At 39.1% G+C, this 25,072-nt stretch overlaps 2 protein-coding genes across 2 annotated transcripts in view; one reads left to right on the forward strand and one right to left on the reverse strand.

The window, feature by feature from the left end:
- LOC140448466 (opsin, ultraviolet-sensitive-like) overlaps positions 1-25,072 on the reverse strand; it is a 105,189-nt gene that overhangs the window by 20,747 nt on the left and 59,370 nt on the right. The window lies entirely within an intron of this gene.
- Positions 4,643-25,072, forward strand: part of Dhc16F (Dynein heavy chain at 16F) — a 125,354-nt gene continuing 104,924 nt past the window's right edge. The window contains exons 1-2 of the mRNA XM_072541529.1: positions 4,643-4,809; positions 12,107-12,278. Coding sequence (XP_072397630.1) covers positions 4,719-4,809; positions 12,107-12,278 — 263 coding nt within the window. The 5' untranslated portion in view covers positions 4,643-4,718. The remainder of the gene's footprint in view (positions 4,810-12,106; positions 12,279-25,072) is intronic.

The following is a 25,072-nucleotide window of genomic DNA, read 5'->3' on the forward strand; positions in this document are numbered from 1 at the left end:
TTCGCCCTCTTCACGAACTGTTAATTTATAGAAAATCACTGCTCAATAAATCTGATTTGTGTAATCCGCAACTAATCTCATTAGAACATGGATTAGGTTTTATTCCATTTGTTACGACATTACTTTTTAATACAATTGCTGGATTTCATATAAAGCGAGGTCAGTATCGTGTAATAATAAAAGAAAAATGTAAATGGAAAGTTGGGATTTATTATAATTTTGTTCGGTTTGGCGATTAAAAGACTCGTATTTAAGGAGTGGAGCTTGTAGAGCTCCATATATATACAGTCTGTCCGTAAAGTATGGAATACATTCCATATTTCCTACATAAAAAACCTTTTAAAAAAATCTAAAACACTTTTTCTTCTTCATGTGTCGAGCTCGATTATCGAGCGTTGGCTATCAAATTGGCTATAGTAATTTTGTTGACGGCAGCTCGGAAAAGAGATGCAGAGGATCTGTTAAACCAATCTCTCAGGTTTCTAAGCCATGACGTTCTTCTTTGACCTGGCCCTCTTCTTCCGTCTACCTTGCCTTGTATTATTAAATGGAATATATTATATCTCTCTGGGTGGCGCATAACATGGCCAAAATATTCAAGTTTGCGATTTTTCACTGTTTTGACGACTTCCGTAACTTTTCCCATCAGATGTATATTTATATATTTATATATATTTACGGATATATATATATATAATATATATATATATATATATATATATATATATATATATATTTACATATATATATACATATATATATAAAACACGCCGATTTTGAAGTTTAATGTTCTACATTTTACAATAAAATTTCATTATTCAAGGTGATACACATTAAGGTGATGACGTCATCGGCTTTTTTTTTAAATGTAACACCCTGTATTTTTGGACATTTTTAGATCGATAAAAATGAGCTGATTCCAAAAAAGTATAATACGGGGTGTCTAACGGATATAATTTGAAAGATATGCATTTAGAAAATTAATTTTTATTGATTTCTAATGTGAATAAATTATAAATAAATTACAATAAATAACGTGAAAGTAATCCAGTAATTAAAACATAACTTTATCTTAAATCTTCGAATTGTAGCCCTTGTTGTATTTGACAGTAACCCAAACGTTCTACAAATTCTTGTAGAACCTTTTTTATCGTTTCTCGAGAAATATTGCTTATTTCTTTACGAATTCTTGTTTTTGTCATCAATATCTGCACAGATTTTGTTTTATAAACAACATTTTTCAAATGACCCCACATAAAATAATCCAAAGGATTGAGGTCTGGCGACCTCGCTGGCCATTCAATATGTCCACGTCTTCCAATCCACCTGTTCGGAAAAATTTCGTTTAGGTACCTTCGAATATCTACAGTATAATGCGGAAACGCACCATCCTGTTGAAACCATAAACTTTCATCAAAACTCCAGGATTAATTCTACTGGGGAATAAATTAACTAAAGTAGGTATGAGATCCCCCTTAAAAACTGAAGGTATGCTGGCCCGTTTAGATTACCTTCGAAAAAGTCAGGTCCGATGATTCTATTTCTTACAATGCCAGCCCATACGTTTACCTTTTGCGGGTATTGTGTATGATGTTCCCTCATCCAGTTGGGGTTTTCTTTTGCATAGTATCTACAATTTTGATGGTTGACCTCGCCATTTAATGTGAATGTAGCCTTATCAGAAAAAATAATATTTTGAACCAAGACCCTCTCTTCGGTGGCAGTTATCCATCATTTTTTCGCAAAATTGTATTCTTTTATCTGGATCATGCTCGTTTAATTCCTGTACATCTAAAGAGGTGCATCTAAAGGGGTGCCATTTTTTAAGTTTTATTACTTTGTGTACCGTTGTTTTGCAAACATCGAGATCACGTCTAACCTTACGAACAGAAGCTTCTTTATACCTTCAAAAGCAAGTAGAACATCTAATGTTGTATCATAATTTACAGAGCGACGACCTGATTTGCGTGCATTTTCAACCGTACCAGTTTCTCGAAATTTCTTTTTAATCTTACTTACTGTTGACTGCGTTATGGGCCTTTCTGGATATTTATCATTAAATAAAATACACACTTCCATGTGAGTTCACGATTTGTCTCCATACCCAATCATCATGAGTATTTCAATTCTTTGCTTTGCACTCAAATTTATTTCTACTTCTAATTCTAAGCAATAATACAAAACATTCACGAATTAATACAATTATTGTACTACTTAATTGTTATTGAACGTTACTAAAAATAATTAAATTTCACTAAAAACTAGTAGTAGGCTACTTTTTTGCAATTGAACAGTCTTCCGTGTTGAACCGCGTCGATTATCATTCTGCCGAGCTTTCGACATCATATTTGATGTCTTCTTCAAGGCTTCCGAGGTCTCAGTCTCCCGAGCCCCCAGACACTACTACACTGATCACTAACCAATGCATTACCGGTACTAGGAACAGAGAACGGTTCTTTTATTACCATCGACGGTATAAAATGTTGCTGTCTTCTTCCATTCTATCTCCGATTTTTTCCCAATTATCTCTCTTATTACTTATTCTTATTATTTACTATCATTAAAGTTATTGTAATTCTCATTCGTTTTATCTTTCACCAGTTATACTTGTTGCAAAAACTCTTTTAGCTTCATTCAATGGTAAATTCTTATAGTTCATTTATAATATCGCCTCGTCGGAGAAAGGGTCGAACTACCTTTGCTGCCTCGTTCGCTCTGCAGAGGGCTTCACCGTCGCTGGTGAATTATCCTCTGCTATGTCCATTTTGGCTATGGACTGTTGATGTGTTGGTCTAGCTAGCCAGACTAGCTTTTTCTTACATATACAATAAAACACCATTTGAAGTAGTAGAAAAAGTAACCGAAGAGTCTTGAGGTTGAATAAAAGAGCAGAGCCCCAAAAAGTGAGCTTTCGGAGAGTAGACGACTCTAGGAGAGCCTGAGGAAGACTGACTTGTCTGATGTCGCCAATTTTTATCATCATGCAACCTCTTCTGTCCACTGCTGGACATAGGTCTCTCCCATTTTTCGCCACTCTTCACGGTTCTGTGCTTCTTGTTGCCATTTCTTGGATATTCGTCTAATGTCGTCCATCCAGCGTGTTGGTGGTCGTCCTCTGCTGCGTTTGCCTTCTCGTGGGCGCCAGTCAATTAGTTTTCTGGTCCATCTTGTGTCTTTCAGTCTCGCTATGTGACCTGCCCAATTCCATTTCAGCTTGTCTATACGTTCGACGACATCACTGATACCTGTTCTTTTCCTTAAGTCTTGATTCCTTATTTTGTTTGATTTCAATTTAGGGCCAATGGGAAGGCCCTAGTTCGGGCTAACGCACACGATGACATCCCCTCCTCTGGAGACTCTGTGGCGGGAAAGAATTTATTAATGATAAATGAAAAATACAAGTTTAGAAAAAGAGTTAAAATACAAAATTAGAAAAAAGTCAAAAAGTTCGATAAGTACGGCACAACACTTACGACAGCTTCCAGGGGCGGTAGTGGTGACATGATCTCCTCTGCAGGAGACGTCCTCGGTCTATGTACCTACTCCTTCGGCTGGTTCGTCTTCTTTTCAGCCATCAGGTTCCCATCTGCTATATCCCGTGGTGTTTCATAGTCGAGTGTACCTGGACCTACGTGGCGACACGGACCACATATCGGTATGGTAGGCAGTGCTTTGGTCTACTCAGTATTTGGCATTCTAACATCCGGCAGTCCTCCCGGTTGTCTTTTTGAATCCAGCATGCGGTTGATTCATTCGTCTTGCCTTCGGTGTAGCTGGGGGTGGGTTCGTATAGGGAGTTGGGTGCCATATTGCCTTGTTGGAGAAAGGGATCGAACCGCATTTACTGCCTCGTACGCCCTGCAGAGAGCTTCGACCATTGCAGGTGAAGTATCCTCTGCTAAGTCCATTTTGGCTATGAACTGTGGATGTATTGGTGTAGCTAGCCTGGATAAAGACTAGCTATTTCTTACCATTTAAAGTAGTAGAAAAAGCAGCCGCAGAATCTTGAGGTTCAGAAAGGGGCAGAACCCTGTAATGAGGGCTCCCAGAGTGTAGACGACTCTAGGAGAGCCTTAGGAAGACTGACTTGTCTGACGTGTTAATCGTCCTTTTTGTACACGCATATATAGCGATGATGTATTTGAAATGTCTTAATTTCTTAGTTTATATTTTTTTACACCCTTGTTTTAATTGGATCTTCCTTTTCTGTACCAGATTTTTCCTTTCTTTTTATTTCTTCTCGTTTCTTATATAGTTACCACCATGTAATGGTCGCTGCCTATTCCGTGTCCTCTGTGTACTTTTAACCGTATAAGATGTAACTAGTACAGTTCAACTTAATCACTATTAAAAAAAATCTGTATGTATTATGTATTGTATTATAAATAGTAATACTGATGTTGTTCTAGATAATTTTTGGTTAACGTTTAGGATTTTTTGCCAAAAATCAAAAGTATTTGTCAAAATAAAAAAATTAAATTGATATTTAAACCACATTTGCAATAACCATTATGTTCTGAAACCCTTCCTGCAACATAGTTCCTTAAGTATTTTTGAAATGCCCTAAATGGACCAAAAAGTTCAACTACCCCGCGGTTGCTACGGCAACCTAACAGCGTGTGCCAATTTTACGTCACGTATACATAAACAAAAACTACTGATTCTAAAAACGCATGAAAACCGTTAATTTATATTTTAATTATTAATATTTGGAAAGAATGGCTTCACAGCGAAAACCTAGTCACGCTGGGAGCAAGAAGTCCAGTATGGCGCGGACATCGGACACGTCGGTAGTTTCGAAGGTATCAGGTAAGAAAAATTAGTTTTTCTTACTGAATTCGTTCATACTGAAGTATTTATGTCATTGTGTGAACTTTTATCAGCTCTGGTGTAACTGTCAGTCTATATTTTTAGAGAAACACTCTCAATTTAGTACCTTCACATTTTAGATAGCATTTTGATAATTTGCACTACCATTTTTTTATTAATTTGTATTAGTCATTCTGTTTTACTCATATATTTTATATTATTTTTAATTTAATCCTAATTAGACTTTTTAGTTTCAGTTTTAAATTTTTCCTTATTGATTGTTTATTTATTACCTTTAGTAATCTGCCAGTTGAAATTACTTTTAACGAAATTGCTGATAGTCTTGATAAAGGGGAAGTTGGTACTACTTTTGTGGGACCAGAACTATTTTGTACTATTCCAAAAAACCACATCGTGGAAGATGTGCGCAAATGAAAAAAATACAAATAGCAGTTCAGTTTATTATCTTATCTTTCTAGAGGTTGAAGAGGTTTAGTCCAGTTAGAGACGACCATGTTCAGATCGGTTGTTCTACGCTGCATAGCATCATCTATTTTGGATGACAAAAAATAGACATGACTGCCTATATACCTATCTTGAGAAACTACCTAACGACTGCTTAATTCTTTGAAACAAGCTATTCCAGAAACAAGTTTTGTAATAGTAAATGTAATTCGTTTTATAGTTTGTCTTCAAATTGTACCACTATCTTATGAGTCTCAATGAAGGCTGAAACATGTCATAGTATCAACGAAATTGACTTTTCTCGATAAAACGAACTACAGAAATTCAGTTTTTTTATTGTTGCATTACATGTTTATAATCTACTCTATACACAGAGTAATAAGTAAGTAGTCTGTAAGTAAATTAACGTGAGTTAGGTACCGTCCAGTGACGGTTCTCTAAGTATTATTGCGGTAGGTCTTCTGGCCATACCCTCTTCAAACTTCTTTCGGCAAGTACCTAGTTGAGTGAATAAATTATATATCAGTTCGTTGTTGTGATCAGTGGTGCGATTTTTATATTTTATTGAATGATTCTTTATTATGTCCGTAAGTCGTGGGATGTCCGAATCATTGTGAAGTGTTTGGTTAGGTACGTACCATGGAACTTTACTTATGATACATAGTATTTTGGATTGGAGTGTGTGAAGTATCTTCGTATTTGAAGGTTTACTGCAGCCCCATAGTTCTATTCCATATGCCCAAACTGGTATAAGTATAGCTTTGTACAGAAGCAGTTTATTTTCAAGAGATAACTGAGACTTTTTGTTAAATAGCCAGTTCATATTTTTTAGTCTAAGATCTAGTTGTTTCCGTTTAGTTTTAATGTGCGTTTTCCATGCAAGTTTTTCATCCAGATTCAATCCCAAGTATTTGACAACTGGTTTTATGAGAATTGGAGTATTATTAATAGAAATTTATGGGCATGTAGATTTTCTTGTTATAAAAGTAATTTGTACTGCTTTGTTGGCATTAACATCGATCTTTCATCGCTTAAGCCAGGTTTCTAATTGGTCTAAATGATTTTATACTTTTTGTTACATTAGGTCGATATCCACTGCCAAGATTCCCGTGTCATCGGCAAAAGTCATCATCATCATCACGTAGCGCTACAACCCTGGGTGGGTCTTGGCTGACTGTACAACTTTTTTCCAATTTGTTCGGTCTTCCATCAACCTAGGGTCAAATAGAATGTTTATTTTCCGGAGATCTGCTTGGATGTTATCTCTCCATCGCATTCTGGGACGTCCGAGTGGTCTTTTACCTGTAGGAATCTCCTCCCATACCAGTTTTACAAGTCTCTCGTTAGGCAGTCTGTGGACGTGACCTGCCCATCTTAGTCGCTGTGATTTAATTTCTTGAACAATATCGGCGTCATTGTAGAGTGCTTTTAATTCGATATTGGTTCTGATCTTATACTGGTTTGTGGTGATGTCATGGTGAGGTCCGAATATTTTTCTAAGTATTTTTCGTTCAAAGCGTCTGAGCTTTTCTTCGTTTGCTTTGGTCATGGTCCACGTTTCGCATCCGTATGTTATTACAGGTCTGCATCGGCAAAAGTAGCTAAGAATAATCTGAGGTACGCCAGATTGTATAATGTGGTAATTTGAGTAGTTGTCTTCAATTTTGACTTAGAAGTAACGGTCAGTAAGATACGATTTTACTATAAAGTATAGTTGGTCTGTTAGATGTAACTTTAGTTTGTAGAGGAGACCCTTATGCCATACTCTATCAAATGCCTGTTGTATATCGAGAAACACTTCAGCGCAAAACTTTTTCTCTTCGAGAGTTGTTTTAATTATATTTACTATTCTGTGGCATTGTTGGATGGTTGAGTGTTCAAGTCTAAATTCGAATTGGTGTTGTGGAATAATTTAGTTTATGGGAACAACCTGCTTGTTTTTATGTAATAGTAGCCTTTCTAATACTTTCGACATTATTGGGAGTCGACTTATATGTCGATATGAGTTTGCTTGTGTTGCGGGCTTACCAGGTTTCGGAATCATAGCAACTTGAACAAATTTCCATTGTATTGGAAAGTAGCGAAGACGAAGTATGCTGTTGTATTTTATTGTTAATAACGCCACTGGTTTTCTCGGTAGCTTCTGAAGTAATTCTCTTGTTATCAAATCATAGCCAGGAGCTTTCTAAGGATTTAACATTTTTGTTTGTTGTCGAACCTCTGTCGGAGTAAATGTTGTCAGAGGAAGAGATAGTTGACATGGAGTTTCGAGGTATACTCTTATATCATCATCTTCATCGTTATTAGTATCCGATGCTGAGAATACAGTTGCAAGATGCTCTGCGAATACTGTTGTTTTTTTCTACGTTTGGGCGGACCCAGGTCATATCTGTTTTTCTTAAAGGTGAATTTTTTATTGTCAGTTGTCTAAATTTTTTTGTAGCTTTCCATATAGAGGTCTTCATGTGACAGGTTCGAAACATAAAACTGGAAAGAGTCGTTTTTTTTTTCATGTAATGCTCTATTTAGTCTATGACTTATCCTGTAAAGGTATATTTTATTTAGTAAATTTTGGCGCACATTTCTTTAATGCTTTGGTGTTGCTTCCCATCCTGTTGTTTGTAAAACTGTTGTTAAATAGTCCACTGCTTTCTCTACATCTTGGTTTCCTTTTATCCTAATATCTAGTTTAATCTTTATATTTACAGAATTTTGGAAACATCCCAGTTTGTTTCTTTAGTTGTGAGTTTGGGTGGCGGTGTTCTCCATATTATGTGTGTGCTTAAAGTTATTATTATTGTGCTGTGATCTGATGCTAAATCGAAGTTTGACTCTATTGCACTATGGATGTCAATTATTCCTTTTGTTATAGCAAAATCTACCAAATCTGGGATTTTGTCGGAGTCCGTAGGATAGTATGTGGATTCTCCCGTTGATAAGTATTTTAAGTTATTTTGTTGAATGATATTTATTAATGCTCGACCTTTAGACGTGATTAATCTGGAACCAACCCCATGAGGTGTGTTTGGCATTGCAGTATCCTGCTACTATGAATTTGGATCCAGGAGTTTGTATAAAATCATGGATGAATGGGATTTCTAGGTGGGCTGTAGACTGATGCTACACTGAGAGAAGTGTTTGTTTCGATTTTAATGATTCCTGCTTGGATTTTTTCCGTAATATAAGGTTGGACAGCATAGTGTTTAATTTTGGATTTAATAATAATGACAGAGCCTGCATGTGCTCCTCCGTCTGAATGGTTTGCATAATACACAGTATAGTACGGTATCTTAATAACCGTTCTTTGTGTGGCATGGCTTTAAGATATTAATAGAAAGTCTATATTATTCATTTTTTAAAACAGTGATATCTCTAGTATATGTTGTGAAATGCTATTTTGTTATAATGATTGTAGTTAACATGGTTAAAATCATGATTTTTTTGGTTTAAGAGTTTAGTGAATATATTTTTGAATTCGTTTAGGAAATTTGATAGCTTATCTGCTAATTCGTTGTTGTTATTTTTGTAATCTGCATATGTTTCCAATGACACCATCTCTATAACTGATTCTGTTGAAGTTATAAGCATGATGTTGGGTAGGTATATTTAAATTGACTGGTGGCAGAATTTTGAGTGTTGATTTGATTTGATTTGTATCTAACATTTAGTAGTTCACGATAAACTTGCTGGCGTGTTTTTTGGTTTCTTGCAGTCCTTTGCACTGTGTGATCCAGCGCATTTAACGCAATTATATGGTTTTGCACAGTACGTTTTAGTGTGACCATAACCTTGACATCCTGTAGATTGTGGTATATTTCTTTTAATTCTCGGTGGTTCTACTTTTATTTTACAATGTTGTATATACTGTGGTTCAAATATTTCTTTATTGTTCGTTTGAGGCTCAAGGTCCACAAAAAATAATGGTAATGGTTCACGGCTCAATCTGTGTCTGACATGTGTAATGTTCCTTACCTTTTAAACCTTTTTCTAGATTTCCGCTTTTATTTCATCTATCGGAAAGGAGTTATGTAGGTCTGGAATAACTGCTCTAAATGCTCTATCTTTCTTAGGTTGGTATGTATGGTGGACGAAGTTTTCCTCTCGTACATGATGTATTAGTTGTTGTAGTGTACGTGATGTATTAGTTGATGTAGGATTCATGTATCTTTGGTAAAATTTTTATTGTGTTGTTTGTTAAGGCTTTAGTAAAGGAAGTTTCTACTTCTACTTCTTGAGCTAAATTATCTATCATTTTGCTGTAGTCATTCACGCCATATATAAAAATTAGAGGGGGTTTTGAGATTGATTGAGATTGATGGATTTTTATTCATATCATTTACAGAGTTTTCCCGTGGAAGTGACTGAAACCTATTTGAGAGTGTAATTGGAGCTTCTTTTTCTTTTGAATCTTTATGTTTTTTTTCTTTTTGATCTTATTGTTTGCTTTGGGTGTTTATTATTTTTAGAGTCTACATGTTCTTCATCTGACATCGAATCATATTCTTTCTGTGTTTCTGGATTGTTTTTTAAGTTTAAGTTAGCTGGAGAGTTTGATGTAGAATGAGAAAAATTGGTTTGTTGGGCAACTGTTGGCTGTACCTGATATTGTTGTTGATAATTCTCAAAAGGTGTCATTTGGTTTACTGTTGGTTGATTTGGGTACAATAGTGGATCTTGAGTATTCATTTGACTTACTTCGTGATACGGATATTAGTTTTGTAGGCTCGTTCTGCATTACAGTTGGAAACTGCACTGTAGCGTACTGAAAATCACTTGATCCTGGTCCGTTCCCTGTTGGAAACATTTTCACTTCACTTAGAGCTACTTTTATTTCACATTGACTGGACAAATGAAAATTTATTTATTTATCAATATTCAATCAAAATTTATCAAATCTCGAGAAGATTAATAATTAGTTAGCACAATTACAACATCTTCCGCCACAAATTAAGATTTTTCTGGAAGAACCCCAAAATTAACACTAAGTTTGACAGTTATTTTTCAATTCAGATATAAAAAATAGATTTTCAAAAATTTTAGCGGTCGCTACGTAATTCAGAGATACACAGTGGTAAATAGTATGTGAAACATGTTATGTACCACATTAATTGTTTTGAATGTTGTTTTGAAAAATTATAAAAGAGGAAATAAATACATTAAAACAACAGCACATAAGGAAAACCAAAGGACTGCATCTATAAAATACCCTGTAAATACAACAATTTCTACGTGGGAGAAACTACAATACCACTAAGTGTCAGAATAAATCAGCATGAAACATACATAAAAAACAGAGACTAAGACATATCTCAGATATGCAAAGGTGCTTGGACAATGACATAGTACAATGGAAAGATGCATCAATAGTCATGAAATAAACTGACATGAAAAGAAGAAGTTAGCAACAAGAATATACCAACATTAATGGATTAATAGAAGGTCAGAGATACATCATCCATACATACACAATACAAAAACACACAATAGACAGATACACAACGCGAACTCACAACAAATCAGAAATTGTAAAACAGGTGTATGACCTCCTTATTTTAATTTTCATTTTTTAAAAACGAAAGTCGAAATATTAAGAACAAATACAAAATGTAATTTTAATTACAACCAATTATGGCTTAATCTCATATAAACAATATTTAAATTATCATAACTTCGTTATTGATAAATATATTTTAATGAAGTGTATCATATCTATTTGATGCCAATTTAAATCTAATGGTGTATAATTGTTTTTAATAAAAAAATCGCTAATTAAAATTATTTATTTTTTACTAAAAAAAGATCCCTTTAAATTTGAATTCAAATTTAAAATAATGTTCCTAAGTAGTATATACCTCTCCCCTCTGTGTCAGGTCGTGTTTCTGTCGCGTATGTTATTATTAGTCTGATGACTGTTTTGTAAATTCTGCATTTCACTTCTTTCGCGATATTTTTATTTCTCCGTATTGTTTCATTCAGGCAACCTGCTGATCTGTTTGCTCTATTCACTTGATCTTCCACTTCTGTTCCGTGCTTTCCGTAGCTAGATAATGTGATGCCTAAATATTTAAACTCCATCACTTGTTTTATTATCTAACCTTCCAGCTCGAATTTACATCTTAGTAAATTTGCTGTTATAACCACGCATTTTGTCTTTGTTAGGGAAATTAACATGTTAAATTTTCTGGAGGTTATATTAAATTGGTGCAGCCTACGTTGTAAATCATCTTCAGTTTGAGAGAGTAGTATTGCGTCGTCTGCATAGCAGATTATTTTAAGTTGTTTTTCTCCCATTTGTTTTTCAGGTTAAACAATAGAGGACTCAGGGAATCTCTCCGTTTTATCCTATTGCCAACTTCAATAGTGTCATTTAGTTCTTCTTTTACTTATATTTTATTGTGTTGTTTTGGTAGATATTTTCGATATTTTTTAATTTTACATGGTCAAATACCTCTTTAAGGTCCACAAAACATAGATATGCTGGTTTGTTGTGTTCTAATGATTTCATTCTAATGATTATAAATAAAGTATCGGTGCATGATCTTCCCGACCTAAAACAATGTTTCAGTTTATTTGTTATCACTTTGATTGATAATTTTAGTGTTGTGTTTAATAAATTAATTCCTCTGTAATTTTCCGGTTCCGATTTGTCCTCTTTTTGAAGAGAGGTATAAAGACGCTAGATCTCCATTCTTGAGGAATTCTGTTTTGTTCTATTATTTTTTGGATTAATTTTAATAATTTTTGTTTGGTCAGATCTGGTCCTCCGTACTTTAATAGTTCGTTCGGTATTATGTAGTCTCCTGGTGATTTTATATTTTTTAATTTCTTTCAGGCGGTTCCATTTTTTCAAGAGTTACTTTTGCAACAAATGGAACAAATCAGTCTTCCGATGATGACGCAGAAACCAAGAGTAATGAATCAAGTATTTTATCTAACGTTAGACGTAGATCGATACCACCAGATCAACTCCATCAACATTGTTACCCACCATTAGAGTTCAACAGGTAATATAGCAATAAAACAGTTACTCGGTTAAATAAACATATAATAAAGATTGGACAACAATTTCTCGTAATAAAAAATTTAAGGCGTCAAATGGAGAAATTTTGAATTTAGATACTTAGTTTCAAAACACAAGTAAGCGTTTAAGAAATAAACACAGTGAGGAATAGTGGGTATTTGGTGACAGTGTTTAAATCCTTCCTTTAATTGGGAGAGCCGTGGTAATACTTATTGTATGCTCTGTATTTTTCAGTTGTAAATTAATGGTTAATAGTCGGGAAGATAATATTTTCAAACCATATTGTCATCGTTAAAATAAGACCGTGCCATGGTCGGGGTCTCTAAGGCTCGATGCACTGATTGAGCAAGATGCGTGCGCTTGGCTTGTTTGTTTCCCGTCAATACACATTCAGCAGTTTCTAGGCGTCTTCCGCCTCATTAGGCGTCCCAAGCAGAATACTGAATAAGCAGGATCATTACAGGTAACGTGTTGCATTTGCGTTTACCGTGTATGAGTATTTATATAATAGAAAAAAAAGTATGTGGCTCCTCTCTTCTTAATGCTGTCATGGTAATATTCTGATGTCATATCCCGTATGGCAGACTGGTTTTTAACAGCAGCAATAAACAGTTCTGTATCCACGTTGAAATCCATTATGCGGTCAATATGTACTTGCTGATTGCCTAGCACAGACTGCCAAGCCGCAAGCCGCCCGAATTGTTGTGGAAGCCGCGTTCACGTGGCGGCGTAGCAGAAACAGGAGTCCCGCCCGGTCCACGCCGTTTGCAAATCGCTTGTTAGGTGCTTGTTAGTAGCTTGCACGCCACGGATTCGTTCGAGTGTGCACTGCCTAATTACAAAGCATGTATTGCTGAACCGCCAGCGATCGCTTACCCGCGGCGAGCACGCTACTTGCAAAGATGCAAGTCTGCATCGAGCCTAATAGACGCTGTGCTAAACTAGTGCAGTCACAATTATAGTTTATTCGTCTTCCGGGTTTGGACCGTGTCATTTGTGAGTGACCCAAAAGTGGGTTCATCTCGACGTTTCGCTACAATTGTATGTAGCTTCTTCAGGAGAACAAAAAGAAAAAGAAACAAAAGACAGGAAGATGGGTAGTTAGCAACGGTAACTCAGTTACTCAACGCAACCAGAGGCGAATACTAACTACCAAGATGGGCATTTGGTCACAGTAACTCAACTACTCAACGCAGCCAGAGGTGAAAACCAAATGCCAGGACAGGGATTCACGTCCAACAGCTCAGAACACTAACGCGTCGAGAGGCAGGGAGTGAATCCGACGATTACTCCGCTACCGCTCTATTTATAGTCGCGGTGAACTGTCGTGTCGGGACGTATCGGCACACTTCGTGGCGCGAACGTCAAGAAGCGCGCGCTGGCCAATCATGTGGCTGCATCGTGGTAGCGGGACCGGACGGCGGCTCTAGACTGGGATTCCAGATGGGAGATAAGTAGTATCCTTCCTCTCGATTGATATTATGTGGATTTTTTCGGATCTCTAGAGATTCGCGGATTTTTCTGGAATAAAAGAAGGGGCTCTTAGAAATAATATGAGTTTTTTCGAACAATATGGAATGACCGGTTTCTTGGCAGTGTTCTGCAACTGCAGAATGGGAGAAAAGACCTGATCGAATGCATCTTTGATGCTCTTGAATCCGAGTTTTGACGGAACGACCAGTTTCGCCAATATACACTTGTCCACATGAACAAGGAATAGAATAGACACCACAGGAAGATAGGGGCGGTAATGGGTCCTTAGGAGAGGGTAGATATTGTGAGATTTTCTTGGGTGGTCGAAAAGTAGTCCTGATACCTTCCTTGCGAAGAATTTTGCCAATCCTATCAGTGACACTTCGAATATACGGAAGAAAAGCCACAGGAGTATTACCCGAAGATTCTGAATTTGTCGTCCTAGGGTGTAAAGGGGGATGTAGATGTCGGTGTGTAATATTTTGAATTGTGGACTTGGAGTAACCGTTGGCGACAAGGGTTTTTTGCAGATGGCCAAGTTCTTCTCTAAGGTTGTCAGGTTCAGAAATCGAAATGGCCCGATGGATGAGAGAGTTGATCACAGAATTCTTTTGGGCAGGATGGTGGTGTGATGAAGCATGTAGGTAACGATTCGTGTGAGTCTTTTTTCTATAAACAGAGTGACCCAATCGGCCATTGGGCTTGGAGGTGACTAACACATCGAGAAAGGGAAGGGACCGATTATTTTCTACTTCCATTGTGAATTTTATACTCGGATGTTGTGAGTTAAGATGATCTAGGAAGGGAGAAAGGGTATGTTGACCATGGGGCCAGATGATAAATGTATCATCAACGTAGCGGAACCAGACTTTTGGTTTTAAGGGGTAAGATTCTAGGGCTAAAGACTCAAAGGCTTCCATGAAAATGTCAGCAATGACAGGGGAAAGGGGAGAACCCATTGGTGTTCCAGATATTTGTTTGTAGAAATTGCCTCTAAAAGAAAAATATGTTGAAAGGAGGCATTTTTCCGCAAGATCTGCCAAAACCAAAGACTTGTTATCATTGGTCAAGTGATCTCGCAGAACAACTAGAGAGTCATGTATGGGGATATTGGTAAATAGGGATGATACATCGAAACTGACGAGAATGTCTTGGGGATCGACCGTGAGGGAGGAGATTAAGGTGATGAAATGTGTGGAATTTCGGACATAAGAAGAGGTACGACCAGTATAGGTCTTAAACTGATTCGACAAGTACTTTGCGAGTTTGTAGGTAGGAGAGTTAATCGTAGTCACAATGGGACGAAGAGGTACGTTGTCTTTATGGATTTTGGGAAGACCGTAAATTCTGGGGCAGATGGAGTTTTTCGGAACTATGGACTTCTTAACATCATCGGAAAGATCGGATTGTTTGATGGCATGGGAAATTTCGCGTTCGACTCTAGGAGTGGGGTCTCGAGAAATTGTGTTATAACAGGATGTATCCCTAAGTAAGTCGTTTACTTTCTCTATGTAGGAAGGAGTATCCAGGATGACTGTGGCATTACCTTTGTCTGCAGGAAGGATTATTATCTCAGAAAGAGAACGGAGATTTTTGAGAGCTATGAACTCCTCACGAGATATATTGGAAGTAGGGATTTTGGCTGTATCAAGACATTTAGCGACGTCAAAGCGGATACGGTCGGCTGGAATTTTGGGAATTGTGCGGAGTGCCGCTTCCACATTTGAAACTATTTCTTCGGTAGGAATTCTGGAAGGAGTGATAGCAAAATTAAGACCTTTAGATAGAAGACTGCTTTCTGCACTTGTTAATTGGTGAGAAGAAAGATTAACGACGGTGTTAGTAAGAGGTGAAAGAGAAGTAGAAGTGGTGGAATGTGATTTTTTCTTAGATACAAGGGATTGGAATTTCTTTTTGTGAGTTTCGTTGCTTAGAAGAAGGATTTTATCGGCTTGATGATAGGAAATGCGGTCTAAAAGTGACCAATCATCGACACTAAGAATACTGGAGAGTTCAAGATGCAGCTTAAAAAGTTTTTGGGATTGAAAATTAAGGGTTTTTCGAATATGTTGAATCCGTTCACGAAGTAGAGATAGGCTGGCTCGATGTAGAATTCGGGAAGAAGATGAAGAGGAAATGTGATGTTTTAGAACAAGAAAATTGGGAACCAAGTTATTATCACGACATCTAGAGAGGAAGGTGAGCGAAGAAAGTAGAGATGAAACTTTAGAGCGAAGATTGGAGAACTCTGAGGTTTTGCGGAATATAACCTCCCCGTAGAGGTTGGTCAAATGAAATCGTAGGCTTCCACGGCCAGAGTCAGAATTATAGTTTATTCGTCTTCCGGGTTTGGACCGTGTCATTTGTGAGTGACCCAAAAGTGGGTTCATCTCGACGTTTCGCTACAATTGTATGTAGCTTCTTCAGGAGAACAAAAAGAAAAAGAAACAAAAGACAGGAAGATGGGTAGTTAGCAACGGTAACTCAGTTACTCAACGCAACCAGAGGCGAATACTAACTACCAAGATGGGCATTTGGTCACAGTAACTCAACTACTCAACGCAGCCAGAGGTGAAAACCAAATGCCAGGACAGGGATTCACGTCCAACAGCTCAGAACACTAACGCGTCGAGAGGCAGGGAGTGAATCCGACGATTACTCCGCTACCGCTCTATTTATAGTCGCGGTGAACTGTCGTGTCGGGACGTATCGGCACACTTCGTGGCGCGAACGTCAAGAAGCGCGCGCTGGCCAATCATGTGGCTGCATCGTGGTAGCGGGACCGGACGGCGGCTCTAGACTGGGATTCCAGATGGGAGATAAGTAGTATCCTTCCTCTCGATTGATATTATGTGGATTTTTTCGGATCTCTAGAGATTCGCGGATTTTTCTGGAATAAAAGAAGGGGCTCTTAGAAATAATATGAGTTTTTTCGAACAATATGGAATGACCGGTTTCTTGGCAGTGTTCTGCAACTGCAGAATGGGAGAAAAGACCTGATCGAATGCATCTTTGATGCTCTTGAATCCGAGTTTTGACGGAACGACCAGTTTCGCCAATATACACTTGTCCACATGAACAAGGAATAGAATAGACACCACAGGAAGATAGGGGCGGTAATGGGTCCTTAGGAGAGGGTAGATATTGTGAGATTTTCTTGGGTGGTCGAAAAGTAGTCCTGATACCTTCCTTGCGAAGAATTTTGCCAATCCTATCAGTGACACTTCGAATATACGGAAGAAAAGCCACAGGAGTATTACCCGAAGATTCTGAATTTGTCGTCCTAGGGTGTAAAGGGGGATGTAGATGTCGGTGTGTAATATTTTGAATTGTGGACTTGGAGTAACCGTTGGCGACAAGGGTTTTTTGCAGATGGCCAAGTTCTTCTCTAAGGTTGTCAGGTTCAGAAATCGAAATGGCCCGATGGATGAGAGCATGTTCAAGATGCAGCTTAAAAAGTTTTTGGGATTGAAAATTAAGGGTTTTTCGAATATGTTGAATCCGTTCACGAAGTAGAGATAGGCTGGCTCGATGTAGAATTCGGGAAGAAGATGAAGAGGAAATGTGATGTTTTAGAACAAGAAAATTGGGAACCAAGTTATTATCACGACATCTAGAGAGGAAGGTGAGCGAAGAAAGTAGAGATGAAACTTTAGAGCGAAGATTGGAGAACTCTGAGGTTTTGCGGAATATAACCTCCCCGTAGAGGTTGGTCAAATGAAATCGTAGGCTTCCACGGCCAGAGTCAGAATTATAGTTTATTCGTCTTCCGGGTTTGGACCGTGTCATTTGTGAGTGACCCAAAAGTGGGTTCATCTCGACGTTTCGCTACAATTGTATGTAGCTTCTTCAGGAGAACAAAAAGAAAAAGAAACAAAAGACAGGAAGATGGGTAGTTAGCAACGGTAACTCAGTTACTCAACGCAACCAGAGGCGAATACTAACTACCAAGATGGGCATTTGGTCACAGTAACTCAACTACTCAACGCAGCCAGAGGTGAAAACCAAATGCCAGGACAGGGATTCACGTCCAACAGCTCAGAACACTAACGCGTCGAGAGGCAGGGAGTGAATCCGACGATTACTCCGCTACCGCTCTATTTATAGTCGCGGTGAACTGTCGTGTCGGGACGTATCGGCACACTTCGTGGCGCGAACGTCAAGAAGCGCGCGCTGGCCAATCATGTGGCTGCATCGTGGTAGCGGGACCGGACGGCGGCTCTAGACTGGGATTCCAGATGGGAGATAAGTAGTATCCTTCCTCTCGATTGATATTATGTGGATTTTTTCGGATCTCTAGAGATTCGCGGATTTTTCTGGAATAAAAGAAGGGGCTCTTAGAAATAATATGAGTTTTTTCGAACAATATGGAATGACCGGTTTCTTGGCAGTGTTCTGCAACTGCAGAATGGGAGAAAAGACCTGATCGAATGCATCTTTGATGCTCTTGAATCCGAGTTTTGACGGAACGACCAGTTTCGCCAATATACACTTGTCCACATGAACAAGGAATAGAATAGACACCACAGGAAGATAGGGGCGGTAATGGGTCCTTAGGAGAGGGTAGATATTGTGAGATTTTCTTGGGTGGTCGAAAAGTAGTCCTGATACCTTCCTTGCGAAGAATTTTGCCAATCCTATCAGTGACACTTCGAATATACGGAAGAAAAGCCACAGGAGTATTACCCGAAGATTCTGAATTTGTCGTCCTAGGGTGTAAAGGGGGATGTAGATGTCGGTGTGTAATATTTTGAATTGTGGACTTGGAGTAACCGTTGGCGACAAGGGTTTTTTGCAGATGGCCAAGTTCTTCTCTAAGGTTGTCAGGTTCAGAAATCGAAATGGCCCGATGGATGAGAGAGTTGATCACAGAATTCTTTTGGGCAGGATGGTGGTGTGATGAAGCATGTAGGTAACGATTCGTGTGAGTCTTTTTTCTATAAACAGAGTGACCCAATCGGCCATTGGGCTTGGAGGTGACTAACACATCGAGAAAGGGAAGGGACCGATTATTTTCTACTTCCATTGTGAATTTTATACTCGGATGTTGTGAGTTAAGATGATCTAGGAAGGGAGAAAGGGTATGTTGACCATGGGGCCAGATGATAAATGTATCATCAACGTAGCGGAACCAGACTTTTGGTTTTAAGGGGTAAGATTCTAGGGCTAAAGACTCAAAGGCTTCCATGAAAATGTCAGCAATGACAGGGGAAAGGGGAGAACCCATTGGTGTTCCAGATATTTGTTTGTAGAAATTGCCTCTAAAAGAAAAATATGTTGAAAGGAGGCATTTTTCCGCAAGATCTGCCAAAACCAAAGACTTGTTATCATTGGTCAAGTGATCTCGCAGAACAACTAGAGAGTCATGTATGGGGATATTGGTAAATAGGGATGATACATCGAAACTGACGAGAATGTCTTGGGGATCGACCGTGAGGGAGGAGATTAAGGTGATGAAATGTGTGGAATTTCGGACATAAGAAGAGGTACGACCAGTATAGGTCTTAAACTGATTCGACAAGTACTTTGCGAGTTTGTAGGTAGGAGAGTTAATCGTAGTCACAATGGGACGAAGAGGTACGTTGTCTTTATGGATTTTGGGAAGACCGTAAATTCTGGGGCAGATGGAGTTTTTCGGAACTATGGACTTCTTAACATCATCGGAAAGATCGGATTGTTTGATGGCATGGGAAATTTCGCGTTCGACTCTAGGAGTGGGGTCTCGAGAAATTGTGTTATAACAGGATGTATCCCTAAGTAAGTCGTTTACTTTCTCTATGTAGGAAGGAGTATCCAGGATGACTGTGGCATTACCTTTGTCTGCAGGAAGGATTATTATCTCAGAAAGAGAACGGAGATTTTTGAGAGCTATGAACTCCTCACGAGATATATTGGAAGTAGGGATTTTGGCTGTATCAAGACATTTAGCGACGTCAATGCGGATACGGTCGGCTGGAATTTTGGGAATTGTGCGGAGTGCCGCTTCCACATTTGAAACTATTTCTTCGGTAGGAATTCTGGAAGGAGTGATAGCAAAATTAAGACCTTTAGATAGAAGACTGCTTTCTGCACTTGTTAATTGGTGAGAAGAAAGATTAACGACGGTGTTAGTAAGAGGTGAAAGAGAAGTAGAAGTGGTGGAATGTGATTTTTTCTTAGATACAAGGGATTGGAATTTCTTTTTGTGAGTTTCGTTGCTTAGAAGAAGGATTTTATCGGCTTGATGATAGGAAATGCGGTCTAAAAGTGACCAATCATCGACACTAAGAATACTGGAGAGTTCAAGATGCAGCTTAAAAAGTTTTTGGGATTGAAAATTAAGGGTTTTTCGAATATGTTGAATCCGTTCACGAAGTAGAGATAGGCTGGCTCGATGTAGAATTCGGGAAGAAGATGAAGAGGAAATGTGATGTTTTAGAACAAGAAAATTGGGAACCAAGTTATTATCACGACATCTAGAGAGGAAGGTGAGCGAAGAAAGTAGAGATGAAACTTTAGAGCGAAGATTGGAGAACTCTGAGGTTTTGCGGAATATAACCTCCCCGTAGAGGTTGGTCAAATGAAATCGTAGGCTTCCACGGCCAGAGTCAGAATTATAGTTTATTCGTCTTCCGGGTTTGGACCGTGTCATTTGTGAGTGACCCAAAAGTGGGTTCATCTCGACGTTTCGCTACAATTGTATGTAGCTTCTTCAGGAGAACAAAAAGAAAAAGAAACAAAAGACAGGAAGATGGGTAGTTAGCAACGGTAACTCAGTTACTCAACGCAACCAGAGGCGAATACTAACTACCAAGATGGGCATTTGGTCACAGTAACTCAACTACTCAACGCAGCCAGAGGTGAAAACCAAATTCCAGGACAGGGATTCACGTCCAACAGCTCAGAACACTAACGCGTCGAGAGGCAGGGAGTGAATCCGACGATTACTCCGCTACCGCTCTATTTATAGTCGCGGTGAACTGTCGTGTCGGGACGTATCGGCACACTTCGTGGCGCGAACGTCAAGAAGCGCGCGCTGGCCAATCATGTGGCTGCATCGTGGTAGCGGGACCGGACGGCGGCTCTAGACTGGGATTCCAGATGGGAGATAAGTAGTATCCTTCCTCTCGATTGATATTATGTGGATTTTTTCGGATCTCTAGAGATTCGCGGATTTTTCTGGAATAAAAGAAGGGGCTCTTAGAAATAATATGAGTTTTTTCGAACAATATGGAATGACCGGTTTCTTGGCAGTGTTCTGCAACTGCAGAATGGGAGAAAAGACCTGATCGAATGCATCTTTGATGCTCTTGAATCCGAGTTTTGACGGAACGACCAGTTTCGCCAATATACACTTGTCCACATGAACAAGGAATAGAATAGACACCACAGGAAGATAGGGGCGGTAATGGGTCCTTAGGAGAGGGTAGATATTGTGAGATTTTCTTGGGTGGTCGAAAAGTAGTCCTGATACCTTCCTTGCGAAGAATTTTGCCAATCCTATCAGTGACACTTCGAATATACGGAAGAAAAGCCACAGGAGTATTACCCGAAGATTCTGAATTTGTCGTCCTAGGGTGTAAAGGGGGATGTAGATGTCGGTGTGTAATATTTTGAATTGTGGACTTGGAGTAACCGTTGGCGACAAGGGTTTTTTGCAGATGGCCAAGTTCTTCTCTAAGGTTGTCAGGTTCAGAAATCGAAATGGCCCGATGGATGAGAGAGTTGATCACAGAATTCTTTTGGGCAGGATGGTGGTGTGATGAAGCATGTAGGTAACGATTCGTGTGAGTCTTTTTTCTATAAACAGAGTGACCCAATCGGCCATTGGGCTTGGAGGTGACTAACACATCGAGAAAGGGAAGGGACCGATTATTTTCTACTTCCATTGTGAATTTTATACTCGGATGTTGTGAGTTAAGATGATCTAGGAAGGGAGAAAGGGTATGTTGACCATGGGGCCAGATGATAAATGTATCATCAACGTAGCGGAACCAGACTTTTGGTTTTAAGGGGTAAGATTCTAGGGCTAAAGACTCAAAGGCTTCCATGAAAATGTCAGCAATGACAGGGGAAAGGGGAGAACCCATTGGTGTTCCAGATATTTGTTTGTAGAAATTGCCTCTAAAAGAAAAATATGTTGAAAGGAGGCATTTTTCCGCAAGATCTGCCAAAACCAAAGACTTGTTATCATTGGTCAAGTGATCTCGCAGAACAACTAGAGAGTCATGTATGGGGATATTGGTAAATAGGGATGATACATCGAAACTGACGAGAATGTCTTGGGGATCGACCGTGAGGGAGGAGATTAAGGTGATGAAATGTGTGGAATTTCGGACATAAGAAGAGGTACGACCAGTATAGGTCTTAAACTGATTCGACAAGTACTTTGCGAGTTTGTAGGTAGGAGAGTTAATCGTAGTCACAATGGGACGAAGAGGTACGTTGTCTTTATGGATTTTGGGAAGACCGTAAATTCTGGGGCAGATGGAGTTTTTCGGAACTATGGACTTCTTAACATCATTGGAAAGATCGGATTGTTTGATGGCATGGGAAATTTCGCGTTCGACTCTAGGAGTGGGGTCTCGAGAAATTGTGTTATAACAGGATGTATCCCTAAGTAAGTCGTTTACTTTCTCTATGTAGGAAGGAGTATCCAGGATGACTGTGGCATTACCTTTGTCTGCAGGAAGGATTATTATCTCAGAAAGAGAACGGAGATTTTTGAGAGCTATGAACTCCTCACGAGATATATTGGAAGTAGGGATTTTGGCTGTATCAAGACATTTAGCGACGTCAAAGCGGATACGGTCGGCTGGAATTTTGGGAATTGTGCGGAGTGCCGCTTCCACATTTGAAACTATTTCTTCGGTAGGAATTCTGGAAGGAGTGATAGCAAAATTAAGACCTTTAGATAGAAGACTGCTTTCTGCACTTGTTAATTGGTGAGAAGAAAGATTAACGACGGTGTTAGTAAGAGGTGAAAGAGAAGTAGAAGTGGTGGAATGTGATTTTTTCTTAGATACAAGGGATTGGAATTTCTTTTTGTGAGTTTCGTTGCTTAGAAGAAGGATTTTATCGGCTTGATGATAGGAAATGCGGTCTAAAAGTGACCAATCATCGACACTAAGAATACTGGAGAGTTCAAGATGCAGCTTAAAAAGTTTTTGGGATTGAAAATTAAGGGTTTTTCGAATATGTTGAATCCGTTCACGAAGTAGAGATAGGCTGGCTCGATGTAGAATTCGGGAAGAAGATGAAGAGGAAATGTGATGTTTTAGAACAAGAAAATTGGGAACCAAGTTATTATCACGACATCTAGAGAGGAAGGTGAGCGAAGAAAGTAGAGATGAAACTTTAGAGCGAAGATTGGAGAACTCTGAGGTTTTGCGGAATATAACCTCCCCGTAGAGGTTGGTCAAATGAAATCGTAGGCTTCCACGGCCAGAGTCAGAATTATAGTTTATTCGTCTTCCGGGTTTGGACCGTGTCATTTGTGAGTGACCCAAAAGTGGACCCATCTGGAATCCCAGTCTAGAGCCGCCGTCCGGTCCCGCTACCACGATGCAGCCACATGATTGGCCAGCGCGCGCTTCTTGACGTTCGCGCCACGAAGTGTGCCGATACGTCCCGACACGACAGTTCACCGCGACTATAAATAGAGCGGTAGCGGAGTAATCGTCGGATTCACTCCCTGCCTCTCGACGCGTTAGTGTTCTGAGCTGTTGGACGTGAATCCCTGTCCTGGCATTTGGTTTTCACCTCTGGCTGCGTTGAGTAGTTGAGTTACTGTGACCAAATGCCCATCTTGGTAGTTAGTATTCGCCTCTGGTTGCGTTGAGTAACTGAGTTACCGTTGCTAACTACCCATCTTCCTGTCTTTTGTTTCTTTTTCTTTTTGTTCTCCTGAAGAAGCTACATACAATTGTAGCGAAACGTCGAGATGAACCCACTTTTGGGTCACTCACAAATGACACGGTCCAAACCCGGAAGACGAATAAACTATAATTCTGACTCTGGCCGTGGAAGCCTACGATTTCATTTGACCAACCTCTACGGGGAGGTTATATTCCGCAAAACCTCAGAGTTCTCCAATCTTCGCTCTAAAGTTTCATCTCTACTTTCTTCGCTCACCTTCCTCTCTAGATGTCGTGATAATAACTTGGTTCCCAATTTTCTTGTTCTAAAACATCACATTTCCTCTTCATCTTCTTCCCGAATTCTACATCGAGCCAGCCTATCTCTACTTCGTGAACGGATTCAACATATTCGAAAAACCCTTAATTTTCAATCCCAAAAACTTTTTAAGCTGCATCTTGAACTCTCCAGTATTCTTAGTGTCGATGATTGGTCACTTTTAGACCGCATTTCCTATCATCAAGCCGATAAAATCCTTCTTCTAAGCAACGAAACTCACAAAAAGAAATTCCAATCCCTTGTATCTAAGAAAAAATCACATTCCACCACTTCTACTTCTCTTTCACCTCTTACTAACACCGTCGTTAATCTTTCTTCTCACCAATTAACAAGTGCAGAAAGCAGTCTTCTATCTAAAGGTCTTAATTTTGCTATCACTCCTTCCAGAATTCCTACCGAAGAAATAGTTTCAAATGTGGAAGCGGCACTCCGCACAATTCCCAAAATTCCAGCCGACCGTATCCGCTTTGACGTCGCTAAATGTCTTGATACAGCCAAAATCCCTACTTCCAATATATCTCGTGAGGAGTTCATAGCTCTCAAAAATCTCCGTTCTCTTTCTGAGATAATAATCCTTCCTGCAGACAAAGGTAATGCCACAGTCATCCTGGATACTCCTTCCTACATAGAGAAAGTAAACGACTTACTTAGGGATACATCCTGTTATAACACAATTTCTCGAGACCCCACTCCTAGAGTCGAACGCGAAATTTCCCATGCCATCAAACAATCCGATCTTTCCGATGATGTTAAGAAGTCCATAGTTCCGAAAAACTCCATCTGCCCCAGAATTTACGGTCTTCCCAAAATCCATAAAGACAACGTACCTCTTCGTCCCATTGTGACTACGATTAACTCTCCTACCTACAAACTCGCAAAGTACTTGTCGAATCAGTTTAAGACCTATACTGGTCGTACCTCTTCTTATGTCCGAAATTCCACACATTTCATCACCTTAATCTCCTCCCTCACGGTCGATCCCCAAGACATTCTCGTCAGTTTCGATGTATCATCCCTATTTACCAATATCCCCATACATGACTCTCTAGTTGTTCTGCGAGATCACTTGACCAATGATAACAAGTCTTTGGTTTTGGCAGATCTTGCGGAAAAATGCCTCCTTTCAAC

Source organism: Diabrotica undecimpunctata, chromosome 1 (assembly GCF_040954645.1).
Source record: "Diabrotica undecimpunctata isolate CICGRU chromosome 1, icDiaUnde3, whole genome shotgun sequence".
NCBI lineage: Eukaryota > Metazoa > Arthropoda > Insecta > Coleoptera > Chrysomelidae > Diabrotica > Diabrotica undecimpunctata.